Source organism: Aspergillus ochraceoroseus (genome assembly GCF_002846915.1).
Source record: "Aspergillus ochraceoroseus IBT 24754 chromosome Unknown P175scaffold_4, whole genome shotgun sequence".
Taxonomy (NCBI): domain Eukaryota; kingdom Fungi; phylum Ascomycota; class Eurotiomycetes; order Eurotiales; family Aspergillaceae; genus Aspergillus; species Aspergillus ochraceoroseus.
Window position 1 is genome coordinate 958327 of NW_024468479.1, and position 24029 is coordinate 982355.

Sequence of the window (24029 nt, forward strand, 5' to 3'; positions counted from 1 at the left end):
CCAGAAGTACTTTGTATTTGGTTCTTTATTGACTTGACTTTGACATCCATCCATCATCATCATCTAACTATCTATCTTTCTTCTTTCTCTCTCTCTCTCTTCTGTCTCCTGCTTCTTCTCCTTCTTCTTCTTCTCCTCCTTCTTCTTCCTCTTCCAAATCTGAGACGAGTCCAGATCTCGGATGTTACTCCTGCCGGTGTCCGAGTGGATTCTGTGGAGTCTTCTTTCCCATCGGCTCTGCAGGATTCGTCTCTAGTCTGGATTCCACTATCCAGATCCTCGTATTATTCTGGGAACTTGGGACAATGTGGCTCAAGGAGGCGAGAACGGGTATATTCTCCGCTCTCAAGGGTTTCTTTCCCTTGCATGAAATCTGAGCTGTCATCCTTGACTCCCTGAGTCTCTTCCCTATGTCCCCCCCCTCCCCCCGAGATAATGAGACTCTTCTATAATTACCACGGACGATGGACTGACAACCATTGGGAATAGCAACATGCTAACGAAAAGCTTATCCCTCCTCAGCTGACGGGGAATGTTCTCTTCGACATGCGCACAGCAGAGATCGTCGATCTATCTACTATGTAGTATGTACAAACTACAAAGTACGGAGTACTCTACGTTGAACCCGTTTACCTCATCTTTCCATGAGATTAAGGATTCATTAATCAACTGTACATAGTCTCCCCCCTCCTCTCGTACTTCTTGCTCCCTCCCAGCCAGCCACATACGGACCGAGCACCTCCCCCCCCCCCCCCCTCTCCTTGGTGGTACAGGTATCTCTACGCGAGACATCCCCCCCAGCCATATACGAATGCAAATTGCGAAGACGCTTGGCACTTGGGCTTCCGGGCTTTCGGGATTTCGGTCAATATTGCTAGTTCCCATGGGTGCAATTTCGTCTGAAATTAAGAACCGATTTATCATCACGAATCTGTAAAGGGCCAGGGGGGGGAAATTAGCTTCCAGGAATACGGAGTAGTTTCATGAACGGAGAAATAGAGAACTAACTAACTAACTAGTTAGTTACTTCCGAGTTCGCGATTAATAATGTGGTCGGTCAGCTTTGGTTTGTACTCCGGTAAGCTCCAGGCTCCGTCCGCTGTAACTATTCGGGGTATTCGGGGTCTCCCTTGCTGGCTGCCAATCTAGTTGAGGATTAGGTACGATAACGATTAGATGAATACAAGTCTTATTACATGCTCCAGTCACTATTGCTTGCTATCGCTACATGTTATGTTGCCCGCACGGCGAGCTCGCGGATGCTTGAATCAATCCCAAATGATCCATCGGTAATAATGATCATCAACAAAAGAATAAGAGAGGGGGAGAAAAAAAAAAAGGAAAATAAAAATAAGAGTCAAGGAACGCAGGACAAAAAAACAATCCTTCCAAGGGAACTTTGGAATATAAGACAAGGTAATCAATCGCTCATCGCTCGCAACTGCATTCCTCACTCATTAGCAAACAAATACTAGGTATAATCAACAGAACAGGTATCCTGATTCAGCCCCCCCCCCCCCAGTGATCACAGAATGCCTTGTCGGGGAAAGACAGGTACGGTCTCTAACTGCTCCAGTCCCCCCATGGTACCCTGTTGGCCATTCCCTTGCCACCCTTGTCCGGTGGCTTGATGTACAAAGGCACTTTGTCGGAATGGGTTGGTGCTACCGGTCGGAGTAGGCTGCAGAGGCGCTGCGGGCGGTTGCAATCCTTGCGCTTGTGGTGGAACAGAGGAACTCCGCGCAAAGGGATTGGTGCCCGTTCGTTGGGGCTGGAGGGGGACTGGCTGCGTGGGTGCCTGAGGCTGTTGCAGAGACTGGGGGAATGGTTCTAGAGCTCCGGGGCCAAACGGTGCGTTGACAGTCGACGACCGCCGCGCGAAAGGATTCGTATTCTGGCGGTTCAATGCAGATGCGGGCATGGCCGACCCAGTCGGGGTGCTCACCAGCATCGACTGCCGGAAAGGATTGGTTGTTTGAGGTTGTAGAGCGCCTAATGTTGGTGGCTGCTGCTGCTGTTGGGGAAATCCGGCGATATTGTTGGATGGAATAGTGGACAGCTGCGTTTGGAACTGGGTTTGTGGCTGTGGCGAGTAGCCACCAAATCCAGCGCCCGTCGGAGTAGATTGAAGCGGCTGTGGTACTTGCGGCTGGCCGAACTGATTATTAATCTGCGGTGCAAAGGGACCTCCAAAAGGGCCTGCCTGACCAAAGCCGGTTGCTTGCGGCTGCTGCACAAAACCTGTCTGTTGCGGGAAGAACCCAGCGTGCTGTGCGGGGAAGCCTGTCTGCTGGAATTGCATGTTCTGCGGCTGTGGCTGAACTTGTGGGGTCGGATTTGAGTCGATGGTATCGAAAAAGTCTATGAGATTCGGGGGGGCCTGTGTCTGCGGGCTCGGTTCTGTTCTTGGTCGGGGAGGTGTAGAGTTGGTGTTGTTAGCAGGTTTATTCCCTGTGGCAGAACTTGCTGTAGGCGTGAAAGCACTGCCACTACCACCTTTCCGAGCGAGATACTCTCTCCGGCGAAGGTTGAAATCCGGGTCGTTCAAGTCATCCTCGAGAAGGCGCGTCAAGTCGGTGGAAGCATGCTTTAGTTTAGGTATCTCGAGCCTGGTTGCCGATTGAAAATGTCGCGCAACTCCCAGAAATTTAACGACCTCCTCGGTTTGCGCCGCAAAGGTCTTGTAGATTTCCAGCGCACGTTCGCTGTCAGGCCTTGACATCTCGAAGTAATGCTCTGTTTTGCACCTGTGAGCACGCGCAACCCTACTATCTAGGTTTAGAACTTACCCAATACATTGATTGTGCCCTCATTCATAACAGAGTATAGCGTCAAAAGGTCCAAGGTGAGCAGACGAAACGCCGTTAACGTAATTTCGTTCTCCACCTCGTCTGTCAAGAGCTGGGCCCCAGTCAGTCACTGCAGTATAATATGCCGAGAAAACACCTACATCGCATCGTAACAACTCCCTAATCTGGTCCTGAACGATTTCTGTTTCCCTTAACAGGCCTTTTTCTACCGTGAGGCGCTTCATTCGGCCCTGTCCGCTGCGTACATAGTCGGTTTTTGCATCCTCGAAGGCTTTTGCGCGAGCAAGGAGATAGCTAGAATATCTTCGGATGTTATGTCCTTGCGACTGGACTACACCGTTGAAATGTCAGCGAAGTAAAGCAGCGGTGATCGCCTAACTGACCTTCCGAAAGCCCGCTAACAGCAAGTTTCCGAGGGTTTTCTGCCATATATTGTAGCGTGGCGTCCAGCTGTCCTTCCCTGACCATGAGATGAACCACAATGAGAGCTTTGAACGCAACCGTCCATGTTGAATCACGAATCCGGAGGTGTAACGTTCGAAAGATCTCTGCCACTCCCGCTTCACCCGTATGCGTTGCTACCAGGATGTGTTCGATGTATTTGGACTTGGGGGCCGCAAGCTACCGGAGCAAAGAATATAGTCAGCATTTTGAATAGCAGTTGAAATCGCTGAAAGAGCTGCTACTGACCTTGACCTTAGTGGCCCCTTTTACTGACTTTTCAAATTTCTGAGACATTTTCAAGACCCTCTTAAGCTTCACAGCCCGGTATTATTTAGGTAGGTTGTGAGTAGGTTCGAGAGATGGTCTGGCTGCGCCCAAACAAACACGTAGTCAACACGCTGGGGAGCTGATGGGATGAATGAATAAAAATTAAATAATAACTATCGGAGAATGTGAATTGTCTTGTCCACGCCAGCTCCACGAACAGTCATGATGGCTTAGGCCATGCCACAGAACCTGTGATTATTATGCAACCTGTCCGGAGTTTATAGGGAAAGTGATGAGAGAGCCAGCGAATGGTCTGCTGACGAAGAACAAAAAAATTGGAATAGCCGAAACACACTGTTAAACCAAGTGTCCGGGGGATCGAACGATTGAATTGAGCCCAGAGTGGCAGGGCGGAAGTCGTGGGGGATGGAAGTTGGCCGGCGAAAAGTGACGACGACGAGTTTGGAGGGTGGTGGGTGCCTGAATCACCAGGCAGCGCCTATACTATTTCCAACGCACCAACTCCAGTTGCAGAAAGAAGTATACAGAGCACACAAACCATGATTTGGGAAAGACTAGGTATTATTTAATTTTTATCGAATTTAAGATTCTACTCTACATGTTGTTGTGTACTCTTAACCGTGTAAATGTCACCTTGTCTACATGATACTAACTACCTACCTAGGTAAGTTATATATATCACTCTCGTCAACTTCAAAAACGTCAATAATCCCAAAGGCCATCTTCACTACTTAATGCCTCTTACTTTTGTACTCTCTTTTGCTCCTTGCAGTAATGCTTGCAGCTCAATATTCTCTCATTCTTACTTCGTCTATTCATAGTGTTGCCCGTTGGTTCAACATTCACCCTAGACTTTATGCCTCCAACAGGGACTGTCTGAAGAAACCGACATCATTTGTTGCTAGGCGCAATTCGAGAAACTCTCACTTATTTCTATCCTCTCTTGCCCTGACATGTGGTCCAAGATAATTATTCTTTGACTGTCCTCTCTCTCGAGAACCCACATTTGAACATTCACATACCTCTCACCACACTCGCCTGCGCTCAAGAAAAGTGAGCCACCGGTATAGATCCTCCCTCTCCCTTTTTGTATCCATCAAGCTGGATGCCCTCCAAGATGGTACATGTGGCGCTGGACCCCAGGAAGAAACCACGAAATATAAAGTGGACCGATGAGTTTAGAGTATTTCTGTGTTGTCTATACAAGTTTTTCGAAAACGATCACTCAGTTTTCCAAAACATCTTCAATAGGAGGTTTGAACAGCAGATAATCGAGGGGGGCTATAACTACCCAGTACGGTACAGTACACTACATAGCCAGTGGGTATGTATGAAGCGACTGGGGGATCCTCTGTGGGGAAGGATTCACTTGTCGTCCTTTGAATATGAACTTCGCGCCCCCCATGAAAATCGTGCTGTTCAAGAAATACAGACAATAGCATGTTCTCAAGGCTGGAGCATTCACGAGAAGCTCGAAGACAACATTGACAAGTCTGGTTTTGAATACCGAGAGATGGTCGTCCCTCAATCTCTAAGAGGATCGGTACGCTTCTAAACCCGATATAAGTAGGAACATAATCTAACCACCCGCTGATTAACAGCCTCAGCCCCAGTCTCAACCTGAAGCTCAACCTCAATCTCAGCTTCAGCCTCAGAACAGTGTACCCCATGATGCATACAATAGCACTCCTCATCCTGAAGCTGATAAGGAAGTATCTGAGGACACTGAAAGCTCCACGCTTGTCCATGGAGGAGGCAAAATTTGCTTTTGGTGTCACTCAGAGGGCCTGGAAAGCCAGGTAGGTATCAGGGTATGCGTGCTTTTATCTATTCCAGTACTAATATCAACATGCAGAAATTCTGTAGTGCTGTTCAACCCGGTCACATGCCTCCAATTTTGTACCGATGGTGGAATGTAGACTCACAGGGTATCAACTCTATGGATTCATTCGTGGCTGGAATGTTCTCCAAAGCAAAGAAGAACTTCTTCCTTCCTGGAGACATTCTGCCCGAAGAGTTCAATACTTACTTTCGCCGGCATATTCAAATCCAACGCACCCCTTCACCATTTATATCAACCTTCAAGTCAATGTTGGCTCCGGTGCACAGAGCATTAAGGAACCAAGAAGGTGCCACGGTCTCAATAATTGATGCACGGAAGCTGGAAGCGCAAATTTATTCTGCTAAAGACTTTGTGCAGGAAAACAGCATACGGATTGGGACCTACAATGGCGCAGGAGAGTATTTGATCTGGGGGGAGGTCCCAAATGCTGCAATCATTTGCAGTTTCAAAGTAAGTCAGCTTTGTCGCATTGCTTCTGAGAACACGCAGATCGGCAAACTCCTTCACCTAGACATGATTAGCAGCTACAAGATCAACCGGCGGGCCCTGCACCGGGCATTAGCGAAGGGGGCAAGTGCTCTGGACATGCAAGCAGGGTTGGCCATCGGAGGGCTGCTATCTCTCCTACAAGTTCCCTATCAATATTCTAAAGATGTGAGCGAGGGTATAGCGTATTCCTGGAGAGTAAAACGGCGAAGACTCCCCTGGAAGGACTTTTTCGAAGGAGTTCAGGCTGCGTATCTCGGGGTGCCACCCTTGATTTCACACGTCCCAAGGCCTACCCTAGACAATAACAATGATAATTTGAATGCATTCGAAAGTTCCGATGAAGAACTACTATTCAGCGATTATGACGATGACGACGGCGAGGAGGAAGGGGACAACGATAAGAATGGCCACCTGGACAATGCTGAACTACCAAACGAGCAAGACGATGAAAATAGGTCTTCGGGTGCGATCGACACGCACTTCTCAACTGAATGGGTAATGATTACGGCGCCGGCGGAAAATGATGTTGTGGTCTTGTTGGACAGCTCTGACGAGGAAATGGGAGATGGAGATGACAGCGTACGCGAGGAACAGATCATCCTTCGGCCAGAAGATCAATGTGGAGCGGATAGAGAACGAGATAGGAATGCTTTGTTTGGTTGATTTTCTCACTAATGTATCCTATCACCTTATGAGGATTCTCTTCGACGCCATTTATCTTTTACGGGTTATTATTCAACCACGATTGAGTGCGATGTTGGATGATGGGTTGCTGGATCAAACAATGCACGTGTTAAATTCCAGAGGCCTTTCACTGCTGGAGAGAAAACCGCGAATACTGGTTGGGGGATTGTGAATTGTTTTAGAGGACTATGCATCTCTCGCCAATGTCGAGAGGTATCAACCAAGTACTTGGAAAAGAAGTGGAAACCAGAGTGAATCGTTAAAACTTTGAATTCCCCAACTATTAAGCATGCCAATCCCATTTTCCCTAGTTTGCTGTACGGTTGAATTCTATAAGGAAAACCAGATAAGAATGTTTTTTTTTTTTCATTGGATATATCCTTTTCAAGGGTACCTGGGACATGAAATCGTAAAACAATCCCAACCCGTCAAACTGTTTCGCTTGAATCCATTCACGCCGCTGCCCTAGGTTTATTTTTCTCTCGAGAACACCCTCCCATCGTCGACACGCTTAGAACTTGCTGAAAGCCTTAACGGCCTTGCCGGTACGGGGCAGAACACGGAGGACGTTGAAGCGGACCTAAACAGAGCTATGTTAAACGGGGTTCAATTCGCAAAGGGATTGCGCCAGTTGTTGTATCCTTGCATCTGGTCCGCATCGAAGGGCTGAACATACAGTCTTGGAGAGAGGACGGCACTGGCCAACAGTGACCCAGTCACCTTCCTCAACACGGAAAGCGGGAGAGACGTGAGCAGCGAGGTTCTTGTGTCTCTTCTCGTAACGGTTGTACTTGGGAACGTAGTGGAGGTATTCACGGCGGATGACGATGGTACGGTGCATCTTGGTGGAGACGACACGGCCGGTCAGGATACGGCCACGGATGGAGACCATACCAGTGAAGGGGCACTTCTTGTCTGTAAAAATTCTTGGTGGTTAGTGATCTGAGAATTCACTTGGTTGAGAAACATGAGAGGCGATTTTCCTTTCCACAGAGATATAAAGATGAGAAATCGACGAATCTTGCAGCACCTCCACATACGCAAATTGGGACGTATCGGCACTGTCCCCGTCATTCTGAATATTGCGTGCCAGTAGTCCTGTCGTAGATTTGCTTGTCGCCGTAGATTCGAGTCGATTTCTCATCTCCAATCCTCCATGAAGAAAAACGGTCCATCGTCCGTTCGTTCAATCCGGAAACGTTGATTCCGGCCAGAAAAAAAAAAGATTTTTCAACACAGGTCGTGCATACCGATGTAGCCACCCTCAATGGCATTCTTGGGGGTACGGAAACCCAGACCAACGTCCTTGTACCATCTCCGACCCTGGCCGACCTTCTTGCTCTTTGCCTTGGTCTTGGGGTTAAGGAAGATGTGAGGCTGCTTCTGGAACGCACGCTCCGACTGGACGGTCAACTCGGTCGCCATTTTTGCGAGAATTCAGTCCGACGAGGAAACAAGGGTCGAGCTGGGTGATAGATTCGTCGCGAAGGGGGGGGGTGTCGGAGTGTTCAGTTGTCGACGTCGATGTTGAGCGAGATTAATTTAGCGATGGCGGATTATTCAGTGTGGGAGTTGTGCGATGGCTCCACTAGTCCTTTTTAGGTAATCTGTGCGGATCGGCTAGGGTTGTTATGTAAGCATATATTTGTTTACATTTGATGATCACATGACTGACGACCGGGGCGACGCGCTTTTGGCGGGCGGCTTAAAGGAGTACAGTTGGGTGTTGTTTACCTTTGCGATTACGACCTTATCCACACGAAAACGGGAAACTTGTTGTTGGTTTTGAGAGTGACGGAGATAGCTTACATTTTGGTCTTGTTCATGTCCGCCTCCGTCTTCTCTCATGGCGTCCAGAGGTGACTCCGCGGGGGCATCCAAGCCCCGATCTCGTCGCTCTATAGCTCATGTCCCGCGATCGAGATTGCTTTCTGGAGGGGACAAGGAAAATACTACAACAGATATTAGCGCTGGTCAATCACTGGCTGGTCGGGGACCGGCGATTGGGAAGGGAAAGAAATCACGCAGCAAGAGTTTAGGACCTGGTGGTTTGGATGCGCTTCAGGACTCTAATGGGAACCGACGGAAGGTAAATAGTACTAACACCCCGCAACGTCTTCCTGTGCTTGTCGAGCTAAAATTCTTTGTCGCTTCGTAGTCTACTGCAGTATTTCCGCTCAAATCGATTCTTAAACCAACCGTTCCCGTCTCCCCAGTGCGAAACATTCCTTCTTTCGAAGAAACGCGCAGGAAAACCCCCGCTCGTGGGGCGACACAACAAGAAGACAATGCAGAAAAGAACCAGAATGCACAGGAGGGGCTTTTGATTGAATTCGATACTCCCGCTCCTCAACACACCTCCAAACCCGAAGATATAACTAACCCGTTTGATACTTTTAACGCCGATTCGCTCCGCGATGAGATGGCAGCTGTAAGAGAGCAGGAGGAGAAAGAACAACGAGAAAGGGAACGAAGGGCTATACTTGATCAAAGGGAAGCTCGTCGGAAGTCTATGGGTACGTCTAAAATTATGGATGGTTACTGGACTAAACTAACACTTCCATACAGCTAACCGACGTGTGTCCTTTGCGCCTGAAGCGACATTGCATACATGGAATGTGGTGGAAATACCTGACGATTCGACCTCCTCATCCACATCCAACTCAACTCGACGAGCGTCGTCACTGACGACAGCTGGAAACAAAACACCTGTGCAAGAACCGCAGCAGGCTGAACCTCCGAGCTCGCCGGATCTGGATGCGGAATCCGACATTGCATTCTCCCCAGTACAATACCCGGACCTAGCTCAACTACGGAACCTCCCCCGGACCGGAGGATACGACGGAACGGCCTCCCAGGACATGTCCTCCAGCCCGTTTAGTGGGAGCGAAGCCAGTGAGGATACAGGGCTGCAATCTGCCAGGGATGACGACGACGACGACGATGATAACTCATCTATCTCCGGCTTTGAAGGGGAAAGCACAGCGATGAGTATGGATGATATGTCTGTTCACTCTGCTATGACAGCACAGTCGAATAGATCCGACTCTAGCAGCAGGCTGAATGAAGCTTTACGACAGGCAGCACGTGAAGCGGGAAGGAAGAGCATCGACTACGAGGATAATGAAGATGTCTCGATGGAAATTGCTGACCAGGAGATTACGGGTGCCTTCCAGCCTTGGATTAAGAAAGGACAGCGGCAGAGTTTTGACTGGGAAGATATCAGTGCACGACTGGACCAAGAAAATGTTGATCCTTCCAAACCCTCGAACACTGGGGTTTCAGATGTCGCAAGTGATGTTGATCGTGATGATGATGATGATAATGAAGACCTTAGCATGGAGGTAACGAACGCCATTGGGCGCATTATCCCCAATCGTCGACAGAGTGAAATTCGTCGCAAGTCAAGTGGAGAAGAAACGAACTACGGTGAGCAGACGATGGAGTTCACTAATGTCGTTGGAGGTATCGCACAGCTTGTTTCTCCTGCCAAATCCACTGGGGCCGATAGCAATGTGGATGATGATGAAGAAATGACCATGGAGTTCACCTCGGTTGTTGGGGGTGTCTTGAACAAACTTCCTCACCCTCAACTTGTGGATGGGAATGGGGATGAGGAGGTCGGTGCCATGACTCCAGGTAGAGATCGAAACTTTTCTGAGTGGAATGAGGAAGATGACATGGATGAAGGGGCAGATATGGAAATTACTGGAGCCGTCGGGGGTATACTTCCACCAATTCAGGAGCAGGCTGAGCCTGAAGATGAAGACCAGACTGCGGGCATGGAATTTACCACAGCGATGGGGAAAATATTGCCACCGGCTCGTGAAAGTCCTCGTCGAGAGAACAAAGCGTTGGAACGCGAGACTCCAGGAAGCTCACCATTCCAAGAAACCGTTAGGGCATCACCTGCGAAATCGCAAGCTTTGTTCCACGTTGCTGCTGTGGCTTCAGAGAACGGGAGTCCCAGTCTCGCAAGCGTCAGATCTAGACGCACAAGGCAAAGCTTGAGTCGCGGGGCCTCCACAACGCCGACTTCAACTACACCACAAGTATCCCCAGCCAAGGAAGCTTCGGCCTCCCGCAAACAATTCACGCCTCAAGTGAATCGGCCCACTACTCCTTCCAAGACGCCCCGATCTCAAGATCAGAGCCCACGAAGTGCATCGCCCAAGAAACTTTTCCAGCCGGAGCCCCAAGCATCTGAGAGTCACCAGAAATCTCCTGGTCGTAGGAGTCTATTTGGCCAAAATGCGGCAGGAGAGTCCGCTCCTCTCTTTGTTCTACGGCCGCCTGGTAAGAGACGTTCCTCTGGCCTTGGAATCGACCGGGAAGGACTAGGTTCTCCACGAGTTGCGGCTATGCTTGACAAGCGCCGATCGATTGGTGAGGAAGCCGGAGACTTTGTCCCTCAGGATAAAAGGCAACAAGGGGTGCGTTTTGAAGACCCTATCAAACTCCAGGAGGAGGTTGACCGCGAGCGCGAGGAAGAGGAAAGCCGGGAGGACGGCCATATCCCACCACCTCAGCCCAATGACCGAGACCCCACTGCAAACTTGAGAGATATGATCTCTAGCCTTACACCAAAGAAGAACAAGCTTCGTGGCCGAAAGAGTCTGCATGTTGGTGCTGCCCGTGGTCTCCTCGGCAAACGTCCTGTCGAGCTAGATCAGGATGATGAAGAGGAGGCCAACAACACACCAAAACGGTTGAGACGTCGCGAGGATATGAGTCCAGTGAAGAATGTTAAACTGCCACCCCCTCCATCCAAAGAAGAAACAGTTGGTCGCGGTCCTCGCTCCCCAGTGCGCAAACCCTTGGCTGTCTCTCCCTCCAAAGCTAGTACAACTCCCACACAAGAGCCAAAGGCTGGTTTTGGGTTGATTGACACCCCCCAGAAGGAGTCGGATACATCAGATACTCTACCTGACGCTGTTACTATGCAAGAGGACACCGGGTCTGACGTCGAACCCATCCAACTGCAGGACTTTCTCAACATGACTAATATCCATTTCATGGAACTCACAACTACGAAGAGGAGACACACAACCGCGCCTGACAGTATTAGCAAAAGGGCAGCTAGGCTCTCACTTGATGACGACAAGTCTAGTGCTGCCAATTTCGACGACTGTGTTGCCGCTGGGTTCTGCACTGTGCCTATGCTGGAGCTGTATCAGCATGTAAGTAAACTTTGTCGTAATATAGGCAGGCCTTTAGCTAACCGTTTCTTTCAAAGTCCTGTCGAGAGCTGAAATCGTACATTTCCGAAGGGCGGCAAATCATTCGGTCCATTGAGACCGAAACATACGCAGACAATCCACCTCTATTCAGAGAGTATATGACGGCGGCACCTGACATCCGTTTGTTGATGGATAACCAGTTCCGGAATGTGAAAACTCATACTAGGATGCTGAGTAAGGCTACATGGTATGAGTGGCGTATGAAACTTCTGGAGGGTCTCAAAGATGGACTTGATAAACATGTGGAAGAAATAAAGGCCGATGGCAGTCTGTTGTCGAAACACGAGGAACTGCTCAATAATGCTGTCCCTGCGCTTGTTGAGAAGCATTCGGCGCTCGAGAAAGAAGCGGCAAATCTGCAACAGCTAGTCGATGAGCTAGAGAACTGTGACCAGGAGGAACTGCGCAGCGCACGAGACAAACTTGCGCAAGCGGAGGAGGAGATTGCGTTGAAAAAGAAGATGCTTCAAGAGCTGCAGGACGAGGTTCAGGGCAAGACGGACACTATTGAAACGGGCGCAGAACTCAAAGCCGAATTCCTGGCCCAAATCCAGGAGGCAGAAAGAGTCAAGGAGGAGTGCCGTGGATGGAGTGCAAAGGAGATCTGCGAATTGAAAGGTATGTTTAACCGCGCTCCATCCACCACGCCTTTTGAGGCTTGTTGCTAATGATTGTAAAGACTCTGTCCAGAAGATCGAACAGAAAACAGGCTGGTCGATTGTTTCTGCATCTCCTTCCGAGTTCGCCGCAGGCCCTGTGGTGACAATGTCCTATCGACATCAGCTACAGATCACGTTCCATCCAGGTTCATTCCACCTTGAAGCTGGTGCCACCAAACCTTCACCTAGTCAGAATGCAAGGACGCCCGTTGAACTGAAATACCACCCCGAAGTCGGGGAAAAGGGCACCAAAACATCTCAGTTATCCCCCATCACCTTGTTAGTTCTGAAGTCCCTCCAGAACTATCTTGCCGGCATCAATCAGTCCACGGTCGCCGCAAAGCAGCTTCTTCGCTTCGTATCGGAAGCATGGGATTTGGCCTCACAGCTGGAGGAGGAAGCCCACATGCTCGAATTCCAGGGTGTGACTAAACTCCACCTTTCTGATGACACCAAGCCTTCTCTAAGAGCACGATGCACGCTTCTTGGAACAATCTCCTTGGCACCTACGAAGATACCTCATTCAACGCCCGCAAAGACACAGCAGGCCACGAGTAAGAGCCGAGTCGACGTGGACTTTGCCGTGACGACCCGTATTCGGGAGAAAGAAGGCGGAATCGGCGTAATGGATATCCAAACCGACGTGATCGCCAGCAAAGTCTACGGCTTCGGAACCGACAACGGAACAGGTCCATCAGAGAAGGAAATGCAGAGCATCCTCTCCAAGGAGCTGAAGGGGGTCAATAAATCGGGGCTCAGCCTGGGCCACGGCGTGTGGAGTAAAGCGGTCCAAATGCTTTCTGGCAAGGTATTTTGATGAAAGGATGGATCGGTTATCTTGGTATCCTTTGTCTTTCTCTTTCTAGCTTTCTTCTTCCCGGGGGTTGTTTTTACTTTGATTGCCCTTTTTTTTTTTTTTTTTTTTTTTATGAATAGGGAGGGAGGGGAGTTCGGAGTTCACGCGTTTTCGGGGTTAGGTTCTTCTACGCCATTGCAATCGATGTATATGTATTTCTGAAATGTTGATACCAATTTGCAAGTTAAACGAGCGGAAACTAACTGGATTTTTCTTCTGGATTCAACTGGGAACGTAAAAGAGTCTGTCTATCTATCTATCTATCTATCTATCTATCTATCTACTGGTAGTGAGTTACAGTACTTTTACTTCCGGTGCCCCCCGAATCAAGTCAAAGCCGAGAAACATCGACAGGTTTATTTGCTGAAGGTTACGCGCTCTCTCCCGAAGTGTTGCAAAAAGCAAATACCACAGTTCTCTTTGACGATGCGGCAAACTTTGAAGGAGTAATGGAGGAGGCCTATAATGACGCTTGTCAACTTCTACAAGTTATGGTTTATGCTTAGTGAACGGATACAATCGCTATTGAACTATTCATGGCTGTGATCTGACCCTTACCAAGATACTACCCAACAAGAAGAAGAAGAAGAAGAAACAACCCCTAAAGAAAAGCAAACCAAATCCACAACGCTTCGTGAAGATTAATTACATATACCAACTTGTGCTTACATGGCTGAGCGGATGAACGCAATCAATAATATATTAGAAAGGCGGCGGCCCGAAATTGGCATCCATCCACATGGCCGTATGATGAAGTTCTGGTGCCTGGAAATTCCCATTCCCATTCCCATTCCCGCTCCCATTCCCTCTCCCCGGAGGTCCATATCCATAGCCCATACTACCACCCGGAATAGGAATCGAAGGGATCGTTGCAAGTGGAGCTGTTGTACCCAAAACAGGCTGGCTATAGTTATTCCCCTGGAAGAAGAAACTCTGACCTGCACCGGTAGGCGGGGTGCTGTTTGCATTTCCGAGACCGGGTGCAAGGCCAGAGCCAAAGCCTCCCGGATGACCAAGGACATTTCCTAGGAAATGAGCTCCAAGCTCCCAGTCCGCGCTTAGTGGGATCTGCCATAGATCTGGCTGGAAGTTGGCTTCCTCGAGGGCGGAGAGGGGGAAGGTCATATTACCTAACGCGTATGGGTTGTTGGGTGGAAGCTGTTGGAATTGATCGAGGTTCGTGATTCCTGGTTGCTGCTGCTGCTGTTGTTGTGGAGTATCGCTTGCTATGGAGGGATCAAGGCCTGCTGCTATCCTCGTTGCTGTTGTGTTCATGGGGTGTGGTGCGGAGACGGGGAGATCACCATGTGTGTCGCTGGGGCTTTCGCGCACAACGTAGCCGCATGAGTTGATGGGAGGGAGACCATCGAGGTTGGGGATTTCGAAGCTAGTGGCAGAATCATCAGGAGAAGAGGCGGATTGCGATGGCCTGTTGTCGGTGTGATTGGTGGATGAACGGGGTGAGATATGGCCATTTGACAGGGTCGTTGCTGGTAGACGGGACTTGGGTGGTTTGTGTTTTGCATCAGGCAGAGGTTTAAATGCTTTCCGTTCCCGCTCAACCACTGTTCGGGCGATCCGCTCGAAAGTGGCGCTCATCCTGGTCATGAACCTGGCGTAGTTGCATGGCCCGTCTCCGGGGGCCAGTGTTGCGAAGAATGTTGCGGCCATGTTTAACGATTGTAGATCGTCTTTGGCGGTGGGTTGCTGGCTATTTCGGAGGATGTTGACGAATATAGTCATTACGGCTAAAAAGACGTAGTATAATAACGACCTGTGGGCAGGATTAGTGGATGCTGGGAACAGAACATGAGAAACACAGGCAGAGATTACCATATCCATGCGATATCTCCCCACGGCAAATTATTCACTAGCTTGAGGGTGTCGCGGGCGGCTTGAACGCATACTGCGGCAGACGATGAAGACTCACTTAGGATCAGTAGTGCGTCGGAGTGTGTTACTTTATCAAGGTTCGACTGGTAGGCGAAATTAATCAACAATGGTAGTCGGTGGATCATAATCAACGAGTTGTAGTAGACGAGAAATAGGCCGGCGGAAGCGAATCCAACAAGGAAATCATCGCCAGACCCTCGTTTCTTCAACAAGGTATCGAATTGACTGGGTCCTCTCCAGCCCTCGAGTTCTTTATGCAAGTCGTGTACGATTTCGCAAATTTCAGTCACAGATTTATTTTCTAGCGCCCTTGCTGAGTATAGCTTTCGGTATATTCGACTTTTGATCAACGCAATATGACAGAGTCGCGGGAAGAAGGGCCTGTTATCGGGCATCAAGACATCTTCGCCAGTCTCCTCCGATGGCAAGCCGACATCGAAGTCATCAAATTGTTGAATTGGTGCGCTTCCAAGCCGGATGCAGGTACTGGGGAAAGAACAATGTATTAGAGTCAGACATGACGGACTGAAAATGAATTTTCTTACCTTTGGTCGAAAATGTAGGCAATCCAAAATATTCTCCTCCTCTGTTCTTGCTCGACCTTGGAAAGTCCAGGCCGTTGGATGTTGCGATGGAGCCCCATGCGGTGGGATGATCGTATCGCTGCGGTTACAATTGGGACTGTCGACTGCGTACCCGAGTTTCCTCGAAGGAAGAGAGCCATTCCGAGCAAGGCTTGCACGCTCAGCAGGTCTGTCCGTCGTAATACTAGTTCCGGAAAGACCGAGAGAGCATTTTTGTAATAAAGCCATGCTTTCTCCCTATCCTTTTCCGACTTCTGAGAATTTGAGAAACGGTATTCATAGGCCAGGGAAAGAATGATGTTGATGCTGGCCCACCTTGCGGCGTCGTCGCATGTTTGTTGGGTGTACTGCCATTCCACAAGCTCCATAAACGTTGCCTCGTGGTATAAGGGGAATATGCGGTTCACCGTTCGGAAGTAATCTCCAAGTAGAGAGAAGACTTCTGCTCTGGGTGGGAGTGGTTTGAAAACCTGGGACGAAAACACGTCATAGAAAACATCAGGTCGCCAATGATCCCACGGGCTATCAAACTTTGAGTGAGACAAGAGAATGCTGAGATACTTTGCATCGCCAGACTTGCTCTTAATCCACTCAATTCCCTCCCGCGTTAGGATTGACAAGGGTGATGATCGTCCAACTAGCCAAGGTTAGCAGCTTCATTATTGTAGAAAAGTTGCGGCCGACCTACTATAACAATTGGTGTCTAATTTACTCTCCGACTTGAGCCCCGAGGATGCAGCCTGGTCTGTTCCTGAGCGCCGGCGCTCAGGGGACTTGGGTGAGGCATTAGCTTCAGGTGAGTATTTTGGTGTCGTGAATGAGATAAGTAAATCTGGTTCAACTGAAGCATCTTGGGATTCAGATGCCCCAGAACTACGCTTGCTAGGTTCATTGCGAGGACTAGGGGTTTCTTCATCGCCGGAGTTGCTATCGTCCTCCGAGTAATCGTCCAGGTCATCGCTGATATCATTGAAATCCGGTGTCTCTTCATTCAAGATCCCAGCAGCTCTGAGCAGAGACTCTGTCTTCCTCAGACGCTCCTCTAGACTCCTCACATAGCGGGATCTAATTTATTTTAGTCAAATGATCGTTCTCGAACCAAAAAAAAAAAAAAAATACCAAAATCTGCAAGGAACGGAGATATACCTTTTGAGGTTGTCTCTTTTGCCTTTTCTCGATGCGATCTTGCAGGTTATATTACGACGCATACATTGAATACAAGTCCCACTGGACCCTTCCACTTCGCATTTGATTTTTCTCTTGTAGCACGCCTCGCACGCCTATTTAAACAAGCCTTACTAAAGCAGTTCTGTATATCAGACAAGGAGGTCTGCTTACCAGTGGTTTACGACGCCGTCGATTCCCGGACGCAGGGCTCATGCCAACTCTTGCATTTTCGTATATAGTAGTAGAGTGATTATCCTGCATTCTCCCGGCAGAATCTACTGCAGCACGCGAGCCCGAGTGTTGCATTACTTCACGCCTGAAATAAAGGGGAGATTATTGGGACCATGAGTAATCGAACCCCGTTGGGATGGAGTGTCGCGAGTTAATAGATTAGGTACTATCAGGTTTCCAGTTAATTCGGTAGACGGTCAAACTGGAGAGACTACCAATCACAGCGAGTGAGATTATGAGTTGAGTGTGAAGGAAGAACGCAATCCTGTTCCAGTCGGTCCAGAATCCAACTAAAAGGATGGGGACGAGATGAAAAGGTGAGGTCGTGGACTGACTGACACCAGCGGGTTTTCCCACTAGGCGAATCACCGCCACACGGGATCGATGAACTCGTACTTTGTTGGGTAAACGCCAGAGAGCCGGATCGAGCGATAAACCGCCGAAGAACGACGAGGTGAAACAAAATAAATTAGGATTGCATTGAAATTGTAACAGAACTGGATGAAATCAGACGGTGAAGAGTCTGAACTGGGTCGAGATTGTGGCGAGGGAGACATTAATAATTCTAGCCGGAAGTCGGCATCCAACTTTCCGTTCTTTCTCTCTCTCTCTCTCTCTCTGTAGGACGACTGCGAACATATACTCTGACAATATGAACACCCTGGTGGTTTTCTTCCGACACAATTGTACCTGGATTCGTTCGCCATCATTGGCCCCAGACAGAGTCTTTGAATCCGATCTTGACCAGGGTGTAGTCAAGATGATACAACCCAAGTTCCGTTGTGGTTATCGAAATCCTAGATCGCTTGATTAACCCCAGCGCCAACGGTCCGCGTACACGGTTCATAAACAGGCTGGAGGAATAATGCTGTCTTTGGATTCCCTAGATGCCATCATACGTGATATTTGGTGTCATATTGTATTCAGCGGGTTGACGGTACCTAGGTATAAGCTGGACGATCGTCTGGCGAGGAAACCATTGCAACTTCAGATTCGACCTTAGGTGAAGGATTCAAGATACTGAGATGAGGGTTTTATAAGGGTATATATATTTTTTTTAAAAAAAAAGATCGATTGGTAGGGTATATATTGACAACCGAGCGGAGTCTACGGAGTAGGTGACACCAATACTAATACCTCGGCGCCCCTAGCATGAGACATTGCTTTTTGAATGCAGAGTGATACAGAATGATTCCGTCAGCTTATAAAAGGGGAACTCGAGCAACGCGCGTTTGTGGAGAAGATCTACTCTGGAGTTGATGGTATGTATTTTTATTCCCTTCTTCTCCCTCTTCAAGACTAAGTTCTCAACTTTTCTAGAGCGGTGAAATTGCCTGTCTGACTGAACGAATCAAAGCGGACGATCACGACATTTCTCCATTTTATCAGATCATCATCGTGCCTTGGTGATACTACCTACTTCCCGTGCATGGCATGGCCCCCTGCTGGTCCTTTCCTCCTCTCGCATCGGTCCGCTTCCTCGTGGTGCTGTGTACGTGGCTGGCAATAGATGGAGTGAGTACGGAGTAGCGAGTGCCAAACAGATATCTTCACGACATATCATCCAATTCTGTTATTTTCCGAGGGGTCTCTCTCTTCCCTTCCCCCTTTCCTCCTTTCCTTCCCCCCGCCGCCTCTCCACTGTCGACATCTGTGTGGGTAGACTGCTCTTATTCTAAGACAAGCCACCCAAGCATTTCTTCTGGGGATCAACTTAAAAAACACCATCTGCAGCCAATATGTCAGAAGAAAATATCGTTCGTCAGGCAGCCTCGAGCTTCGATAAACTTGAAAACTTCAACTTTCTTCTTTCTCGACACGACCCAGCAGTGGCCAAGAGTCGACATTATTCTTTTGACGCAGACACAGCTGGCTTGGCTTCGTTCTCGAGTCTGAATATGGATTACGATCAAACCGAAGGCATGGGCGGCATTTCCGTCAGCTCGTACGACAGCATCGAGGACGAACGGAGCCCGATCGATGTGCGAGGATACCCATATCATGGTAAGTGTGTGCTTGAATGACGCTGAAATTGCATTCTTTGCACCATTTTGGTGTTTCCTAGTTCGTTGCCTTTAAACTCTTTGCTCATCCAGCATGGATAGTGCAAGAGCTACTACTACTGCTTTTTCGTTGCATCCGCGGAGTCTTTCGCTTTTCTTGCAGAAAAACCTTCTTGGACGTGAGATAATCGTAATGATTATTCTTGTGCTCCAAGTGCTCCAAGCTGCAATTAACCTCGACTGTCCCCTTTCCTTAACCACCGCCCCTTGATCCTTTCTGCCCGGTGCCCCGTACAGACACTTCTAATTCAGTCGGTGTGAATCCCATCCTTTATAGCCTTGCGCAATAAAGGTGCTACTTCCCATCTATGTCACTTTCAGAGTCAATCAATACCGTGCACTGTCCATTTCTTTCCCTCCCTTCTTATATCTCACTTGGATAAATACGGGCTGTGAGCACGCAATCGGCCAAACTAATGTCATCGTCGGGAGCCTGTCATTGCCGGACCCCTACCAAGCTTCCTTCCTAGCCTTGTCCATGCTCATCTAAAGGCCCTTTCTAGGGGTTCTCTGTCCCTTTCGCTCTCACCTTTCTTCTGATAACGATTGCTCCTTTCCTTTCCCCTTATCTTTCCGTATCCTTTACTTACACACTACTCTACTGGACAGCAGGGGATAAGACCATTAACTATTCTATGCCGGAAATGCTATCTTATTCGGCTCATCACGTCTATCCTACTATCTCATGTGGGCCAGACGATCTCAACCATGGCCCCGGAACTCTCACGCCTTCGGATGTCTCATCTTCTATTTCACCCCCAAATGGCCAGATCGGCAACAGCAAGTACAGCACTCAGATTTCAGGCGATCATATCGCCACTGCGCTCGACCAGGAAGACTACTCTCGCCGTGCCGTCGAAGAAGATCGACGACGGCGCAACACTGCCGCGAGTGCGCGGTTTCGCATGAAGAAGAAGCAACGCGAACAAGCGCTTGAACGGACTGTGCGAGAGACGACCGAAAAGAATGCCACCCTCGAGGCCCGTGTCGCCCAACTCGAGATGGAAAACCGGTGGCTTAAGAATCTCTTGACTGAGAAACATGAAGCTACCTCTACTCGTATGCCGCCTCCCCCGACAACAGACCACGCGATGAGCCATCAAAATACGACGGTTGTCGGCAGCGGACAGAAACATATCCAGCCAAAAAAGAAGGGCGTGGGTACTGACAACTGAGCATCAATTGAAGAAAAAAAAAAAAAAAAAAAAAAAAAAAAAAAAAAAAAAAAAACCTTGCTTGAAGTTGGCTTGTGTGTGATGTTCATTGATTATTCTCCTTGGTTCTACTTGTGCACTCTTCTCTCTCAATATTTCTTAGTACTTGAGATGGTACCACTTGTTGGACTTTGGGTGGCTTATTCTGATACCCGCTTTACACATTGACTGGCGATTGCTACTCTCCCATGCTGGCTTTTCCGCTTGTGCATGCCGCAATATGACGATGTAATGACCTGCTTCTCTTTCTAATTTCGTGGTTGTTTGTCCAATCCAGGGGTTGCTTTTGTTGGGTTTGATTTTTGGGTATCTACGCAGGACTACATTCATCTTGGGGGGGGGGTTGATTGGAATAGGGGCCACGCAGGGAAGGACTGGGACTGGGATGGAGATGGAGCCCTTTTCTTACATTATATTATATAGCCCCTGCAATCCGGAGTATTCGGAAACGGCTAATGATGTTGCCTTTGTTTTTTTGGCTCTGGTTCTTGATAGGTTTTAGCCCTTAGCCGCAAGCAAGCACATTACAGATGTGCCATTCCCGGACTTGCAATCCATTGTGGAACGGTAGTCCTCCGTACCACCGGCGAAATCAAATCACTCATGGTATACTTGGACGGTACATTCTCGAAACCCGAGCATTCTATTCTGTCTCCGGACTTGACGCCAGACGATCTCCGTTGCTCCAACGGCAAAGCGTCTAGTGCCACCGTCCAGGCTAAGCACGGCATGGCTCCGTTCCATGCACGGGAGAGTAGGGGTGCCAACCAGATCGAGCGTGTTGATAATGTTAGTATGTACGGAGTAGCAGGAATGTACATGTACAGATCGAGACTGTCTTGTTTCTGATGTGTGCATACATACATACATACATACACACACACCCCGTCATTCTGGCTCTACATATAGTAACAACTATAACACAGTATATGTATGACCTGCATTATAGCAGATCAGCGTATCAGTAGAAACATAATAATACACACCCTCTTTTCCCTCCTTCCCTCCTTCCCAGCTGCCCCCCCCCCCCCCCCCCCCCCATGCATGCTTTATTAGGTATCCAGACCTTCATCTTTTCGCATATGCTTTCTAGATCTACAGGGTACTGGTTCGCAATTCAACTCAAGAGCAACTCAACCTACCTCCTACTAACGTATTCCCCTACATATGTATGTAGCTTGATCCTGATATTCCTAGCGGGCAGTTAGTAGTAGTAGTAGTACGGTAATACAGAACCCTCCTACCTGCCGAAGTATTAAAGTAGTTAGTAGTTTATTATCTCCTCACAAATGTCCGGTCCTGGGGGTTAGGTTGTTGGGGATGCAGAGCTATGTAAATGATTCAAGACGGGAAATCAAAGATAACTAATCCTAAATCTTGTATTACACTCATTAAATAAATTAACTAATTAACCATCCCATCCCATCCCATCCCATTTCATATATTGTAACAACCTGGGGCATCCCATGCGAGTTTACCTGCTTGATGGGAAATGAGATTTATCATTTCCCGGAACCATCGGCGGCATGTTGGGAGAAGATTACCCCAGTCAGAATGTCACGTACACAAGCATCACACTTGTTGGAACAGGCATTTCACAGGATGATATCACATATCGTAAAAAAGAACATCGGGTAAAATAGAGCAGCGGAAAATCAATCAGACATCAAGATCAACAGAGAAAAGGAATACCGATCCGAAATCAGAAGCTGATAAAACACGGAGGAGTCAATTGCGTACGATGTAGATGTAACCAGATCCAAGAGCGCCAAGATTATTAACCCATATATCGCGCGGGCTCGGCATCTTTTGGTTCTCCCTCACCATACCATCTTTAGGGCCATCTTTAGGCAGTAATGGGCTCTCTATCGTCTTCCCGCCCGCGAAGCTCCCCCTCCACGCTACCCACTTCTTCACCGTCATCCACGCCGTTCTGATAGCTAGCGTGCTGCTCGGCAGCTACCCACGAATCCCGTTCGCCCTGCATGGGCTGGTCCTGCCCAGACAAGTCGACGCCGTTTTCACGAGCCTTGGAGACGGCCTCGCGGTGGCGCTGAGAGAGGGTGCGCGAGCGAGTAGACAGGCTGGACTTGACCACCGCTTTGGACTGAACCCAGTTGGCGAGCGCATCTTCGCAATCCTGGATAATGGCCTTGCTAGCATCGTATCCATCGTACGCCTGGCGGGTCTCGCCAGGAGTGACCGGGGTGTCATCAATGAGATCAAGAAGATGCTTTCCATAACCGGCGATGATGGCGACCTTCTCACAGTGCTCACGGAGCGCATCGAACTGGTACTGGAAGGCTGCCTTGAGCTTCTCACGGGTGATATTGGAGAGCTGAGCCTCGGCTACGAGGGACTCAGCCTCCGCACGCACAAGCTCCTGTTCAAGGACGACGATGCGAGGAGAGGCTGGGTCCTTGTACTTGAGCTTGGCGATTTCGTCAGTGATCTTCTGCTTGCCTGGGTAGAAAATAGTACGTAAGCATCTGGTTAATCCGCCCAGACGGGGTTCAATCTACATACGATCGCGGCTAGGTTGGACGGAAGCCTCGATGTTGCGAATGCTCTTGATGGTCACACGGTACTGGTCATAACGATCGACGAACAGGTCCTCGAGTTCTCCAACCTCGTAGAGCAAAACGCCCAGCTTATCAGTGATATCAGACACATCCTCATCACAGTTCTCGCCCCAGATGGAGAGTTGTTGCTGTAGATGACGAGTTAGTGTTGATTCAGGTTTCTCAGCGTGCAGCGACACGTACGGCAGTTTCCATGCGCTCCTTGGAGACCATCTCCATGCTGCGCATGACATTCTTCTCCATCTTCACGAGCTGGGCGAGCTTGCGGGCGAGATCAGGGCCAAAGGCACCAGCGGTGTTCTTGCGAAAGGCATGTCCTATTGAAGATCATTTAGCACTCTTGCCCTCATCCAATTGTTTTCGAAAAGCTATAAATTGATACAGCCCGATGATGAGATTATTCCCATACTCGGGTAGCTACGTAAGCCTGGATTAGGCACTCACCAATGCCACCTTTCCCTACCCATCTGTTTGTCTTGGTCGTAGAGAGTGGTGGAGGAGGGTTCTCGATCTGGGAAGCAGTTGGAACGCGCGACTGGCGCATAGAATAGGTGCGATGCATGATGAATGATCCGTAGGGAAGCGAGAGGGCAGACAGCAGGATCGGGTCAAAGCGATGGGATACGGAAGGAAGAGATTGGGGACAAGGTTCAGACTGGAAGAGGCGGTTTCTTTGAACCTTCTAGTTTGCGCAGCAGTGACGTGTTACCAGGAGGTCACAACGGGATGCGACGGAAGAGCAAGGGGACAGAGAGAGAGAGAGAGAGAGAGAGAGAGAGGTAACTGCAGGAGGAGCAGTGTCGGGTAAAGAGTAATGACGTGAGGGAATCTCCTCCAGGTGATTAATTTCCTTTCCTTCTTCTGATTTTTTTTCTTGTCCGTCTTCGTCTTCGTCTTCGTCTTCTGCTTCTTTCTTTTAGTTCTTTTCTCCCCTCGAACCAAGAAAAGAAAGAAAAGCAAAGACAAATGCGACGATGATGGC

At 48.9% G+C, this 24029-nt stretch overlaps 8 protein-coding genes across 8 annotated transcripts; 3 read left to right on the forward strand and 5 right to left on the reverse strand.

Moving 5' to 3' along the window:
• Positions 1-1488: 1488 nt before the first annotated feature.
• Positions 1489-3930, reverse strand: P175DRAFT_0523656 (ENTH domain protein). Its single transcript, XM_040899328.1, has 5 exons — positions 3501-3930; positions 3194-3431; positions 2951-3141; positions 2790-2901; positions 1489-2736 (listed from the first exon to the last, which is right to left on the reverse strand). The coding sequence occupies exons 1-5, from the start codon at positions 3546-3548 to the stop codon at positions 1526-1528; spliced, it is 1800 nt and encodes a 599-aa protein (XP_040752182.1). The 5' UTR covers positions 3549-3930; the 3' UTR covers positions 1489-1525.
• A 729-nt stretch (positions 3931-4659) lies between these two features.
• Positions 4660-6537, forward strand: P175DRAFT_0479047 (uncharacterized protein; the record flags this gene model as incomplete). Its single annotated transcript, XM_040895381.1, has 3 exons — positions 4660-5085; positions 5264-5377; positions 5398-6537. 3 exons carry the CDS (start codon positions 4660-4662, stop codon positions 6535-6537), a joined length of 1680 nt encoding a protein of 559 aa, XP_040752183.1.
• A 234-nt stretch (positions 6538-6771) lies between these two features.
• On the reverse strand, positions 6772-8394 carry P175DRAFT_0232899 (40S ribosomal protein uS17). Its single transcript, XM_040892654.1, has 5 exons — positions 8293-8394; positions 7809-8178; positions 7235-7473; positions 6953-7138; positions 6772-6888 (listed from the first exon to the last, which is right to left on the reverse strand). The coding sequence occupies exons 2-4, from the start codon at positions 7981-7983 to the stop codon at positions 7070-7072; spliced, it is 483 nt and encodes a 160-aa protein (XP_040752184.1). The 5' UTR covers positions 7984-8178; positions 8293-8394; the 3' UTR covers positions 6772-6888; positions 6953-7069.
• Positions 8288-13362, forward strand: P175DRAFT_0523659 (kinetochore-microtubule binding complex subunit SPC105). The gene is made up of 5 exons (XM_040899329.1): positions 8288-8647; positions 8717-9074; positions 9127-11738; positions 11795-12416; positions 12478-13362. The coding sequence occupies exons 1-5, from the start codon at positions 8405-8407 to the stop codon at positions 13272-13274; spliced, it is 4632 nt and encodes a 1543-aa protein (XP_040752185.1). The 5' UTR covers positions 8288-8404; the 3' UTR covers positions 13275-13362.
• A 653-nt stretch (positions 13363-14015) lies between these two features.
• Positions 14016-17263, reverse strand: P175DRAFT_0509324 (transcription factor domain-containing protein; the record flags this gene model as incomplete). Its single annotated transcript, XM_040898415.1, has 6 exons — positions 14016-15087; positions 15147-15692; positions 15752-16427; positions 16479-16855; positions 16937-17070; positions 17129-17263. 6 exons carry the CDS (start codon positions 17261-17263, stop codon positions 14016-14018), a joined length of 2940 nt encoding a protein of 979 aa, XP_040752186.1.
• Positions 17264-18927: 1664 nt separating this feature from the next.
• P175DRAFT_0509325 (bZIP transcription factor) lies at positions 18928-20426 on the forward strand (the record flags this gene model as incomplete). Its single annotated transcript, XM_040898416.1, has 2 exons — positions 18928-19192; positions 19861-20426. The coding sequence occupies 2 exons, from the start codon at positions 18928-18930 to the stop codon at positions 20424-20426; spliced, it is 831 nt and encodes a 276-aa protein (XP_040752187.1).
• A 466-nt stretch (positions 20427-20892) lies between these two features.
• P175DRAFT_0233149 (uncharacterized protein) lies at positions 20893-21491 on the reverse strand. Its single transcript, XM_040892655.1, has one exon. The coding sequence runs from the start codon at positions 21329-21331 to the stop codon at positions 20990-20992; it is 342 nt and encodes a 113-aa protein (XP_040752188.1). The 5' UTR covers positions 21332-21491; the 3' UTR covers positions 20893-20989.
• A 581-nt stretch (positions 21492-22072) lies between these two features.
• Positions 22073-23997, reverse strand: P175DRAFT_0233222 (Eisosome component PIL1/LSP1 family protein). Its single transcript, XM_040892656.1, has 5 exons — positions 23905-23997; positions 23492-23729; positions 23231-23364; positions 22992-23175; positions 22073-22928 (listed from the first exon to the last, which is right to left on the reverse strand). The coding sequence occupies exons 2-5, from the start codon at positions 23607-23609 to the stop codon at positions 22312-22314; spliced, it is 1053 nt and encodes a 350-aa protein (XP_040752189.1). The 5' UTR covers positions 23610-23729; positions 23905-23997; the 3' UTR covers positions 22073-22311.
• Positions 23998-24029: the final 32 nt, after the last annotated feature.

Excerpts from the sequence above, each read along its gene's own strand:
- P175DRAFT_0523656 (XM_040899328.1), bottom strand. The coding sequence starts at position 3,548 with ATGTCTCAGAAATTTGAAAAGTCAGTAAAAGGGGCCACTAAGGTCAAG. Across the intron at positions 3,142-3,193 it reads TGTTAGCGGGCTTTCGGAAG|TCCAGTCGCAAGGACATAAC; the intron begins GTCAGTTAGGCG and ends TCAACGGTGTAG. Across the intron at positions 2,902-2,950 it reads GGGAGTTGTTACGATGCGAT|CTCTTGACAGACGAGGTGGA; the intron begins GTAGGTGTTTTC and ends ACTGGGGCCCAG.
- P175DRAFT_0232899 (XM_040892654.1), bottom strand. The coding sequence starts at position 7,983 with ATGGCGACCGAGTTGACCGTCCAGTCGGAGCGTGCGTTCCAGAAGCAG. Across the intron at positions 7,474-7,808 it reads CATTGAGGGTGGCTACATCG|ACAAGAAGTGCCCCTTCACT; the intron begins GTATGCACGACC and ends GAATTTTTACAG. Across the intron at positions 7,139-7,234 it reads GCCGTCCTCTCTCCAAGACT|GTCCGCTTCAACGTCCTCCG; the intron begins GTATGTTCAGCC and ends AGCTCTGTTTAG.
- P175DRAFT_0523659 (XM_040899329.1), top strand. The coding sequence starts at position 8,405 with ATGGCGTCCAGAGGTGACTCCGCGGGGGCATCCAAGCCCCGATCTCGT. Across the intron at positions 9,075-9,126 it reads AGCTCGTCGGAAGTCTATGG|CTAACCGACGTGTGTCCTTT; the intron begins GTACGTCTAAAA and ends ACTTCCATACAG. Across the intron at positions 12,417-12,477 it reads GGAGATCTGCGAATTGAAAG|ACTCTGTCCAGAAGATCGAA; the intron begins GTATGTTTAACC and ends ATGATTGTAAAG.
- P175DRAFT_0233149 (XM_040892655.1), bottom strand. The coding sequence starts at position 21,331 with ATGTATGTATGCACACATCAGAAACAAGACAGTCTCGATCTGTACATG.
- P175DRAFT_0233222 (XM_040892656.1), bottom strand. The coding sequence starts at position 23,609 with ATGCATCGCACCTATTCTATGCGCCAGTCGCGCGTTCCAACTGCTTCC. Across the intron at positions 23,365-23,491 it reads GGTAGGGAAAGGTGGCATTG|GACATGCCTTTCGCAAGAAC; the intron begins GTGAGTGCCTAA and ends GATCTTCAATAG. Across the intron at positions 22,929-22,991 it reads CGTCCAACCTAGCCGCGATC|GCAAGCAGAAGATCACTGAC; the intron begins GTATGTAGATTG and ends TTTTCTACCCAG.